Source organism: Corvus cornix, chromosome 17, assembly GCF_000738735.6.
Source record: "Corvus cornix cornix isolate S_Up_H32 chromosome 17, ASM73873v5, whole genome shotgun sequence".
In the NCBI taxonomy this organism is placed as follows: Eukaryota; Metazoa; Chordata; class Aves; order Passeriformes; family Corvidae; genus Corvus; species Corvus cornix.
Window position 1 is genome coordinate 8,813,986 of NC_046346.1, and position 11,345 is coordinate 8,825,330.

Sequence of the window (11,345 nt, forward strand, 5' to 3'; positions counted from 1 at the left end):
GGGACAGCCCAGGGGCTCCCCGGCCCCTCCCTGCCCAGCCCCGCAGTTTGGCACACACCTGCCTGTCCCAAATATTTGCTGGAGCTGGGAGGAGCCCCCTCGGTGCCTCCCGGGGGTGAGGAGGGTGTGTGAGGAGGGGACAGCAGTGCTGGGGCTCTCCAGGGTCCCCAGAGCCGTGTCAGGGCTCAGCCTGGATTTTATCCCACCAGCAGCCCGTCTGTGGGGCTCTGCCTGCCCTGAGCCACTTGAGGAGGGCTCATTCCCCTCGCATGAGTCACTGGTGGGCACTCCCCAGAGCTGGCACCTCCTTTCTGTCCCCATCCCTGCTGGTGGCCTCAGGGTTTGGGTTCTCCTTCCTCCTGCTGGTCCCCAGCCCTGCAGGGCTCGCTTTGGGCTTGGTTTTCCCCGTTCCAAAGGCTTTGGGGAGCAGTGAGGAGCAGCCAAGCTGCTGTCAGACCTCCCCCAGCCCAGGGGGTGTGTGGTCAGGCCTTGGGGACAGCAGTGAGGGTCCTGTGAGCCAGGAGAAGAGTGGGAAAAGCTCCTCCAGAAGGGTTCTGCTGCCGGGGCAGGGTGGAATCCAAGCCCTGCTGGTCCCTCTTGGTGGCCACCGTGGTGGAGGGTGGGTGGCCACGGCAGCAGAGGTGGCTGCCGCACGCTCCAGCCTTCACGAGAGCTCTCAGCTCCTGTTTATGTTCCTGGGATCATAAAAATTCCTGGGATGAATTCCTGGCTGCCTCAGGCAGGCTGTGTTTGGGATGGTGTCAACGCTGCCGGCCAGACGGTGCTGGAGAGCTGGGGAGGGGCTGCACAGCCAGGGGGACACGGGGTGTCCTTGGCCTGTTCCTGCCATGGAATCCTGTCATGGAATCATGGAATGGTTTGGGTTAAAAGGGACCTTAAAGATCACCCAGTGCCACCCCCTGCCATGGGCAGGGACACCTCCCACTGTCCCAGGCTGCTCCAAGCCCCAATGTCCAGCCTGGCCTTGGACACTGCCAGGGATCCAGGGGCAGCCCCAGCTTCTCTGGGAATTCCATCCCAGCCCCTCCCCACCTTCCCAGGGAACAATTCCTTCCCAAAATCCACTCAGAATCTCTCCGGGTTTAAAACAGCTTTCACTGGTCCCAGTGAAGTCCAGAACATCTGAGCATCGTCTGGTGCTGGGCTCTACAGGGTGGCTTCTTGCTTTTCCCTGTCCCATCTGGAGACCCTGCTGAGCAGAGCTTGGTCCCTGCCACCTGCAGATGCCTCTGGCAGGACCTCCTGGCAGCAGTGCCACACATCCTCCCCGTGCCCCATGCCAGGGAAATTGCAGCAGCTGGAGCAGGGAATTGCTCCTGCAGGGCTCTGCTCCAACCTTCCCCTCATCCAGGGGAGCTGGGGTGGCTCAGCTGAGCTCGGTGTGTCCCAGAGGGGAGATGCCAAGGGCAGAGGTGTCACCAGAGGTGTCACCACGTGGTGCCCCTCAAAGGCATCACCCAGATGCACCAATTCAGGCACCAAACTTCGCAAAGCTGTGGGAGATGGTGCAGTGGAGACCCTCAGCACGGCCCTAGCGCAGAAACACCCACCCAACCCACCGTGGACAGAGCTCGCTGAGCTCCCCAGGGCAGAGCTGTCCCCTGGCTGATCCCCTGTGCCTCCCACCTCCTGTCCCCTCCCTGCAGGTTCCACTGGAGGACCACGTCATCTACTCGGGCAACATCTTCCAGTACATCGAGGAGAACAAGAAGTGGAGGAACCGCTTCTGCGTGGTGCCGCACAACTACGGGCTGGTCCTGTACGAGAACAAACTGGTGAGGAGAATCCCCCTTCCAGCCATCTCCAGCGGGGTCATTCCCAAGGGGACGCCCCATCCATGGCCGTTTCTCCTGCTCAGGCCTACGAGCGGGAGCTGCCGCCCCGGGTGCTGGTCAACAGTGCTGGCTACAAGATCCTCACCTCTGTGGAGCAGTACCTGGAGCTGGTCAACAACAGCCTGCCTGGTGAGGGCCCTTGTGCTGCTGGGCAGCCCTTGGGGGACCTTTGGGTGGGTTTGGGGGGTGTCATCCCTGAGGGCCTTCTAGAAAAGGGAGATTTTGGGGTGTAGCATCCTTAAAGACCTTCTGGAAGGGGTAGGTTCGGGGTGTGATCCAGGAGGACCTTTGGGAAAGGGGGATTTTGGGGTGTAGCATCCTTGGGGACCTTTAGAAAAGGGTGGTTTTGAGGTGTAACATCCCTGAGGGACATGGGGAAAGTGGGTTTGGGGAGTAGCATCCTTAAAGACCTTCTGGAAGGGGTAGGTTTGAGGTGTGATCCCTGAGGACCTCCAGAAAGGTGGGTTTGGGGTGTAGGATCCTTAAAGAACTTCTGACAGGGATAGGTTTGGGGTGCAGCATCCCTGGGACCCTTCAGAAAAGAGTGATTTGGGGGTGTAACATCCTTGGGAACCTTCTAGAAAGGGGTGATTTTGGGATGTAGCATCCTTAAAGACCTTCTGGAAGGGGTAGGTTTGGGGTGTGATCCCCGAGGGCCTTTGGAAAAGGATGATTTTGGGGTGTAGTATCCCTGGGAACCTTCTAGGAAAGGTGAGTTTGGGGTGCAGCATCCTTAAAGAACTTCTGGAAGGGGTAGTTTTGGGTGTAGCATTCCTGGGGACCTTTAGAAAGGTGTTGTTTTAGGGTGCAGCATCCATAGGGATGATGGAAGGGATCATTTTAGGATGAAGAATCCCTGAGGGGAATAATCCTTCTTCAGGGAAGGGGTTTATTTGGGATGTAGCATCCCTGGGCACCTTTGGAAGGGGCAGTTTTGGGTAGTGGGGCTGTAGGGAAGGAGAACAGCCCCATCCCACAGTGGGGTGCGGGGTCTCTGCTGCTCAGATCCTGCCACAGTCAGGAAGGGAGGAAAGGAGGAAAGGAAGGAAGGAGGGAGGAATGAAGGAAGGAAGGAAGGAGGGAAGGAAGGAATTCGGAAGGAAGGAAGGAAGGAAGGAAGACAGGAAGGAATTCGGAAGGAAGGAAGGAAGGAAGACAGGAAGGAATTCGGAAGGAAGGAATTCGGAAGGAAGGAAGGAAGGAAGGAAGGAAGGAAGGAAGGAAGGAAGGAAGGAATGAATTTGGAAGGAAGGAAGGAAGGAATTTGGAAGGAAGGAAGGAAGGAAGGAAGGAAGACAGGAAGGAAGGGAGACATGTCCATGGCTCCATGAGAACCACATGATTTTTAATTACTTTCAATTTTACTTTTCAGTTTTCATTCCAATTTCCTTTTGGGAAAAATGAGGCCCTTTTTGCTTTTTTTTTTTTTTTTTTTTTTTTTTTTTTGGGAGACAACTCCCAGCAAAGGCCCTTGGAAGGAGCTGAGGGCTCTGCACGTCCCTTCTGGACACCCCCAACCCTGCAGCTTCCCCATCCCTGCCCGGCTCCATCTCCCCCTCAAACCATCCACCCTTTTCCACAGGTGTGACCCCCAAATCTGGGCACTCCCCCATCCTGAAGTGCCCCACGGATTTCCCGCTGATCCTGTGGCACCCCTATGCCCGGCACTACTATTTCTGTGTGATGACGGGCAAGGAGCAGGAGAAGTGGCGGGCGGTGTTCCAGGACTGCGTGCGGCACTGCAACAACGGTGAGTGACATCTGAGGGTCACAGAGCGTGGTGGAGGCCCTGTGGTGACCAGGTTGGGGTTTTTGGGACAAAGGGATGGTTTGGAGTTCATGAGGAGGAGTTGGGTGGGGGCTGTTGAGCAAGTCTGGAGAAGGGAAGGATGTGGGGAGACACTTGCAGGGCCTAAAGGGGCTCCAGGAGAGCTGGAGATGGATTTTTGGACAAGGAATGGAGTGGCAGGATGAGGGGGAATGGCTTGGGATGTTGGGAATGGATGGGATGGGATGGGATGGATGGGATATTGGGAAGGAATCGTTCCCTGGGAGGGTGGGCAGGCCCTGGCACAGGGTGCCCAGAGCAGCTGGGGCTGCCCCTGGATCCCTGGCAGTGCCCAAGGCCAGGCTGGACATTGGGGCTTGGAGCAGCCTGGGACAGTGGGAGGTGTCCCTGCCCATGGCAGGGGTGGCACTGGATGATTTTAAGGTTCCTTCCAACCTAAACCAGTCTGGGATTCCACAACTGAGCATCTCATCAGTGCCAGCATCACCTCCAGCTCCCTGGAGCATCCCTGTGCCCAGCTCCATCCTCTGCCCATGAGGATACTTGCCCAGGGCAGGAAGTATTTCCAGGAATCAGCCCAGAGCCTGGCTCCAGAGCTGCCCTGATGCCTATTTCCCACCCTGAGGTAGAAAATCCTTGTTAATTGAAGTCATCAAACCCCAACCTCCCCCGAGGGGGCTGTGGGCAGGGGGTGCAGGGCTGTGCAGCCGGGCTGGGCAGGACCTGCCTCCCACATCAGTGATCCTCTGGCAGGAAAACATGATTTTCCTGCTTGGCTGTGGCCTGGGCACTCCTGGGCTGAGCCCCAGATCCCAGCCGTGCCTGGGATGGTGAGAAATTTCCTGAGGAAGGTGGTGCCAGAGCTGAAACCTACTCAAAGTCGGGTGTTCTAGTGGGCATTTTAGATGCTGCCCATTTTTTAAATGCTGCTTTCACTCCTGGGAGCCCTGGGTAGGCTCAGTTTCACCCCAGTTTTGCCAGGGCTGCTGTAATAGGGTGGGATCTGGAGCCTGGCTTTCACTGAAGGTTTCCATCCTCTCATTTTGGATTAAATCTCCCAAAAATTTGCTTTCTTTCCTTTTTTTTTTTTTTTTTTTTTTTTTTGTGCTGGGGGTGTCTGAGCTCGTTGGGCTGAATGTGCCCCCTCAGCCTGCCTGGGGCCTGGACTCCTTTGTGGAGGTCTGAGTGCTGGGACCCCTCATCCTCCTGGGATTCTCCTGAGGATCATTTCTGGATGGAGCTCAAGCACCAAGGACTCAAATGGGGGCAAAACCAGCTCTGGATAAAAGAGGAATCGATCTCCTGCTATCAAACTCCCGATTTTTAGCTCTAATTCCCCCTCCCACCTGCTGGGTGCTGCTGTGGGACCCAGGGGAGGTGGAAGCCCCTCCACCATCCCCTCTGCCAGCCATGGCTGTGCCAAAAAATCCTCTCCTCCCTCTCCTTCTCCTCAGCATGTGATGGAAAAGCCTTCCTGAGTGGGCAGTGGCCAAGGAGGGCTCGGTGCCGGGGCTTCTGCATTCCTCCAGCCCGGATTTCTCTGTGACATTGTTCTTCCTGCCCCTCTCTGCTCCTGGGAGCTCCAGGATCCTGTTTCATATTCCATGAAGGCTCTTTTGTTATTGTAGAGCACTTTGAGGTTGTTGGTTTGGGTTTTTTTTTCCCCTAAATTAGAGGCTCTGTTTCTGCCTCTGGTTGTGATTCGTGTGGGAATTTTCACCTCCCTTTCTCAGGATGGGTTTGTGTAACAGCAGGCCTTCTGTGAGGACTGGGGATGTGCAGCTCTGTTCCTCACACACACGGGGTCCAGCCTGGTGCCCCTGGAGCCCTTGGCTGCTCCAAAACTGTCCCTTGCCCTGTCTGGTGTCACCTGGGGCTGGGCAGGGCCCACCCTGAGGGTTCTTGCCCCTTGTTGCAGGATGGTTTGGGTTAAAAGGGACCTTAAAGTTCATCCCATCCCACCCCTGCCACGGGCAGGGACACCTCCCACTGTCCCAGGCTGCTCCAAGCCCCAATGTCCAGCCTGGCCCTGGGCACTGCCAGGGATCCAGGGGCAGCCCCAGCTGCTCTGGGCACCCTGTGCCAGGGCCTGCCCACCCTCCCAGGGAACGATTCCTTCCCAATCTCCCATCCAGCCCTGCCCTCTGGCACTGGGAAGCCATTCCCTGTGTCCTGCCACTCCAGGTCCTAAACCACACATTAATGAAGGAAACTCATTAAATTTGCCCTGTGAAGTGTCACGGGGGATTCTTGCACCAGCCCTGCCTGGACAGGGCACAGGGCTGGGGACAGACTCAGGGATGGCCTCAGGCTCAGCCGGGACTGAGTGACACTGGGAGGGCTCTTTCAGGGAAAAATCCTGCCCCAGGCCCTGCAGGGACAGAAGGTGACAATCCCAGGAGCTGTGGATGGAGCAGCACCGGCCCCTGGAAGCTCAGCCCAGCTCTGGCTCCCACCAAAGACTGAGAAAGGAACAGATTTGACTTTCTCAGTGGATTTTTTCCCCCTGATTATTAAGCTGCCCCTTAAGAAAAGCTGCTTAGGCTTGGAGTTAATTGTAATCACCTTAGGAAAGTCTGTGTGCGCTGGGAGAGATCTGCTCACTGCCCGGGGCTGTGTCCCCAGCACTGCCAGGTGCTCTGGGACGTGTCAGCACTGCAGGGATCATCCCCTGGAGCCTCCCAGCAGGGTCACCCTGGCTCAGATCCCATCCTGGTCCCCTCCTCCGGGCATGGGGAGGGGAATCGGGCTGGAGGGTTCTCTCCCAGGGGTGTTTCCCTGTCTGGCAGGGACCCCCTCAGCCTGGACAGGCTGGGACAAGGCAGGGACATGCATGGGACATGTGGGACAGCTCCCGGGCTGTCCTGCCTGCCCGCTGTCCCCATCTCCTCCTCCTCGCTGTGGGGTGAGGCACTGCCCCTCCTCCCGATGGGTGCTGTGGTAGGGTGGGGGTGACATCTGAGCCCCCCTCGTGCTGCAGTGACTCACCCCAGGGACAGCCTGGCCCTGACTCACTCCTGGTGCCTCTTGGCCACTTTCCTCTTCCTTCCAAGCCTCGCTGCTCCCTACAGGGCCCCCACTTCCTCCAGTCCCCCCCAGCTGGCCCGTCCCGCAGTGCTGGGGGGGTCACTGGGTGCCATCCCGGTGAACCCCTGCTCCTGCTGTGCCTTTGGGGGTCACTGAGCCCCCCAGGTCCCTGTGCACCATTTGGGGGTCACTGAGCCCCCCAGGTCCCTGCGCACCATTTGGGGGTCACTGAGCCCCTGCTCCTGCTGTGCCTTCGGGGGTCACTGTGGCCCTGTGTGCCCATGAACCATTTGGGGGTCACCGAGCCCCCATCCTGCCAGGGGGCTCCTGGGTGCCTCCTTGCCCTTTGTCTGGCTCTGGAGGGGATCACTGGACATAGCAGGAGCCCCCCAAGCACTGCCGCCCCCCACCCAACATCCCCCAATCCTGCTGACAGCCCTGGGGACTTGCACGGGTCCGAGGGTGTGGGGGACCACACAAAGGTGGGCTGGGGGTGCTGGGTTGCCCCTCATCCCCACTTCCAGGCTGCTCACTCGTCCCCGTATCCCCTCTGCAGGGATCTCTGAGGACTCCAAAGTGGAGGCTCCGGCCTTCACGGACGCCATCCGCATGTACCGGCAGTCCAAGGAGCAGTACGGCACCTGGGACATGCTCTGCGGGAACGAGACCCAGGTGAGCACCCGCATCCCCAGCCCGGGCTGGGATGGGGTGACGTGGGGAGGGCTGAGCAGGCTCCCCCAAAACCCTCCTGCCTCCTTGCACAGGTCCTGAGCAACCTGGTGATGGAGGAGCTGCTCCCCGAGCTCAGGAGCACCATCGGCCCCCGGCTGAAGGGCAAAGCCCCGGAGCGCCAGCGGACCTGGATCCAGGTGTGGGGCTGGGGCTGTCCGGGGGGAGGAGGGGTCCCCACCGCCTGCCACCCTCCCCCCCTGCCCGCAGACCCTGCTTGGGGGGGCCTCCCTTCCCCCGCTGGGCTCCTCCTGCTGCCCCCTTCTCGCGGCCCCTTCCAAAGAATCCGTCCTTTCTCCGCAGTGGTTTTTAAAGCTCCCTCTGTGCCCCTGCCCAGCCCTGCCCGGCCCCGCCCGCGCTGCCGCGTCCCTGGGGCCAGGGAAGCAAACAGGAGGAAGCCCAGCCCGGGAGCGAAGCCCGTCCCGGCTAAATTTAGCGAGCCATTTTTAGAGCAGCGCGGGCTAAATCCAGCCCAAACCCTTGCGAAAGACTGAGGGCTCTTCAGAACTGCCTGCTAAAACCTTAAACCCCGATAGATAATTACCGCCAGGCTCCTAATGGGCCACTTGAGCAGCCTGAAAACATACAAACGCTACTTTTCCAGTAGCTGCGGTCGCTGGGAAGCCCGGGGGAGGGAGGAGGGGGGAGGCTCTGCATCCTGCCAGTCCCAACAGCACCAAAATCGCAGTGTTTGGCAGCAAAGTGGGCGTGAAGCCTCAGCGAGCGGCTCCATCCTGCTCAGGAGGTTGGCTCTGAGATCCCGGCGAGGGTGAACAGGGCAGGGAACAGATTTCAGGGGGGGTCTGGGGCTCTCCTGCTTGGACCACCACTATCCCTATACCACCAGTATCCCCAGACCTGCAGCTTCTCCAAACCTGCAGCATCCCCAGATTTGCAGCATTTCTGGATCTGCAGCATCCCTGGACCACCAGCACCCCCAGCCCTGCCTGGGGCAGGTTGCCTGGTGGGGGACAGCGCTCACCTCTCTGCCTCTCCAGCACCACTTTGAAGCAGCTTCTGCACTGCAGGAGCTCCATCTCACCCAGCTGGGGGGGGGGAACCTCTGCCAGGCTGTGGGAAAGGGTCCTGTCAGGGCATGGGGGATGGCTCAGCAGGTCCTGGTGCTGCAGCCGGTGGTTGGGGGTGCAGCTGGAGGCGTGGGAGGGTCTCTGACCTGCCCACCTTGTGCCCCCAGGTGTCAGATGCTGTCTATAGGATGGTCTACGAGCTGGCCAAGTCACAGTACGACGCTGCAGTGGCCAGGTGCGAGCAGGAGCGGCCGCAGCTGGAGAGCACCATCCGCACGGACATGGACCAGATCATCACCTCCAAGGAGCACCTGGCCAGCAAGATCCGAGGTACAGCCCTGCAGGGGTGCACCGGGATGTGGGGCTGTGCCCATGGCTCCTGGGGTGGCTGTTCCTGGGGTGCAGAACAGCTCCTGGCAACCCTTGGCGGGGTGCATGTCCTCCCAGGAGGTCGGGGATAAGGTGGGCAGTCACGCCCCAAGCGTGGCAGGAATGGGTTCAGTACAGACCCAGGGGCACTGTGCAAGAATTCCCGGTGCTGTCATGAAAGGGGGAGCCTCCTGCAGGAGGGGCTTGGGAACAGGGGCAGCTCCTTCTGCCTGGGGTGGGTTTAGGGCATGATGGGAAGGGCTGGAAGGCCAGAGGAGCCTCACCATGCTTATCCCTGCTCTCTCCCAGCCTTCGTCCTGCCCAAGGCAGAGGTCTGTGTCCGTAACCACGTCCAGCCCTACATCTCCTCCATCCTGGAGGCCCTGATGACCCCCACGAGCCAGGGCTTCGCCGAGGTGCGGGAGGTGTTCTTCAAGGAGGTGACCGACATGAACATGAACGTCGTCAACGAGGGCGGCCTGGAGAAGCTGGTGGAGGTGAGACCTGGGGGAGCTCCTTGCTGGCTCGGGGGTGACAGGGCCAGTCCTGCTGCCACCCGCAGTGTGGGCAGCACTGGGGCACCCCAGGCTGAGAAGATGTCACCCGTGTGGGTTGGAATGTCTGGGCCTGAGTACAGAGAGAGGCTGAGCTTGGCTTTGTCCCCAGTACATGGAGAAGCTCTCCCACTTGGCCTTCCACCCCGTGAAGATGCAGTCGTGCTATGAGAAGATGGACCAGCTGAAACTGGAGGGTCTCCAGCAGCGATTCGATGTCTCCAGCACGTCTGTCTTCAAGCAGAGGGCCCAGATCCACATGAGACAGGTGGGATGGGGACCAGGGTCCTCCCCTGCCACCCTGGGCTGGGAACAGCAGGCTGGGGAGCCCAGGCTGCTCCAACCCAGGAGGGGAGGTCTGTGCTGTCTCCAGGGGGGGGTGATGGAGCCCCTTTGGTCTGGAGGGCTCCATCCTGGTGAGCTTGGGCATCACGGCAGCGCTGCCCCTCTGCCACCGAGCCCAGTGGCACCAGCAGGACCAGTAGCCCAGTTCTGGGGTCTGATCCAGCAAGATTGGAGAGGGATGTAGGAGGATGAGGGGGTGCAAACCAGCTGTGAGCACCCTCCTCTCCCAACAGCCTTGATCCTCGGGGTGAGGGCTGTGGATGCCACGCTGGGACGTCAGGGATTTTTCCAGAGTGAAGGCTCTTTGCCTGTTGGATATTGGGAAAGAATTGTTCCCTGGGAGGGTGGGCAGGCCCTGGCACAGGGTGCCCAGAGCAGCTGGGGCTGCCCCTGGATCCCTGGCAGTGCCCAAGGCCAGGCTGGACATTGGGGCTTGGAGCAGTCTGGGACAGTGGGAGGTGTCCCTGCCCATGGCAGGGGTGAGGATGAGTTTTAAGGTCTCTTCCACCCCAAACCAGCGTGGGGGTCTGTGCTAAGGCTCATCTCGGTGTGGCAGTGCCCCAAGAGCCCCCTGCCCACCCTTGGGGTGCCCCCCATGCTGACCATGTGCCTCTGGCTGCAGCAAATGGACGATGCCGTGTACACCTTCGAGACGCTGCTGCACCAGGAGCTGGGCAAGCTGCAGGGCAAGGACGACCTGTGCAAGTCCATCCAGCGCATCCTTGAGAGGGTGCTCAAGGTGAGGCAGGGGGTCAGGACCTTTGGTGGCCTTTGGTCGCCTCGTCCCTTGGCCAGGGAAGAGGCCAGGAGTGATGTTACCTATTTCAACAAAAGTCTTCTGGGGGAATTCTTCTTTATATTGAGGTTTTCATGGATTTTGCTGGGGGCAGGCAAGTGGGAAATCACCTGGAGGAGCCAGGTCCCCTCTGACCACATCTGTAAAAGCCCCCCAGGGTTCAGACTGGCCCCCAAGCCCTCCTGCAGCCAGCAGTGGCTCCTACCCGGGCTCAGAAACACTGGGAAACAGCTGGGGAGAGGGATGTGAGGCCAGGGGGGGTCTGCTCCCGCCTGTGCAGATGGGTTGGGGGGCAAATCTCAGGGGTTTGTGCCCATGGGCCGGGGGCTGCCAGCCCACAGCGCTGGGTAACCTGGCCACCCTCTCATCCTGCAGAAATTCGACTACGACAGCAGCACGGTGAGGAAGAAGTTCTTCAGGGAGGCCCTGCTGCAGATCACCATCCCCTTCCTGCTGAAAAAGCTGGCACCCACCTGCAAGGGGGTAAGAGGGGAAAGTTTGGGCTGTGGGACAGCACCACCCGCCCCCGTGGAGGGGCTGGAGCATCCATCACACCCATCCCGCTGGGCTGAGCCGCCTCTCCCTCTCTGGCAGGAATTAGCCAAGTTCCAGGAGCTGATCTTCGAGGACTTTGCCAGCTTCATCCTGGTGGAGAACACCTACGAGGAGGTGGTGCTGCAGTCGGTGATGAAAGACATCATGCAAGGTAGGGTCCTGTGGCACCTGTGTGAGGAGGGAGTGATCCCATTCAGGGTGCTGGGGGCTGTGTGAGGAGAGGGTGATCCCATTCAGGGTGCTGGGGGCTGTGTGAGGAGAGGGTGACCCCATGGAGGGTGCTGGGGTGTATCCGAG

At 59.8% G+C, this 11,345-nt stretch overlaps 1 protein-coding gene across 1 annotated transcript in view; it reads left to right on the forward strand.

The window, feature by feature from the left end:
• The window catches only part of NIBAN2 (niban apoptosis regulator 2), a 29,875-nt gene that overhangs the window by 15,771 nt on the left and 2,759 nt on the right, over positions 1-11,345 (forward strand). Inside the window, exons 3-13 of the mRNA XM_039561671.1 lie at positions 1,668-1,796; positions 1,880-1,985; positions 3,439-3,606; positions 7,229-7,344; positions 7,437-7,541; positions 8,597-8,759; positions 9,108-9,295; positions 9,465-9,620; positions 10,320-10,436; positions 10,869-10,976; positions 11,088-11,199. Coding sequence (XP_039417605.1) covers positions 1,668-1,796; positions 1,880-1,985; positions 3,439-3,606; positions 7,229-7,344; positions 7,437-7,541; positions 8,597-8,759; positions 9,108-9,295; positions 9,465-9,620; positions 10,320-10,436; positions 10,869-10,976; positions 11,088-11,199 — 1,468 coding nt within the window. The remainder of the gene's footprint in view (positions 1-1,667; positions 1,797-1,879; positions 1,986-3,438; positions 3,607-7,228; positions 7,345-7,436; positions 7,542-8,596; positions 8,760-9,107; positions 9,296-9,464; positions 9,621-10,319; positions 10,437-10,868; positions 10,977-11,087; positions 11,200-11,345) is intronic.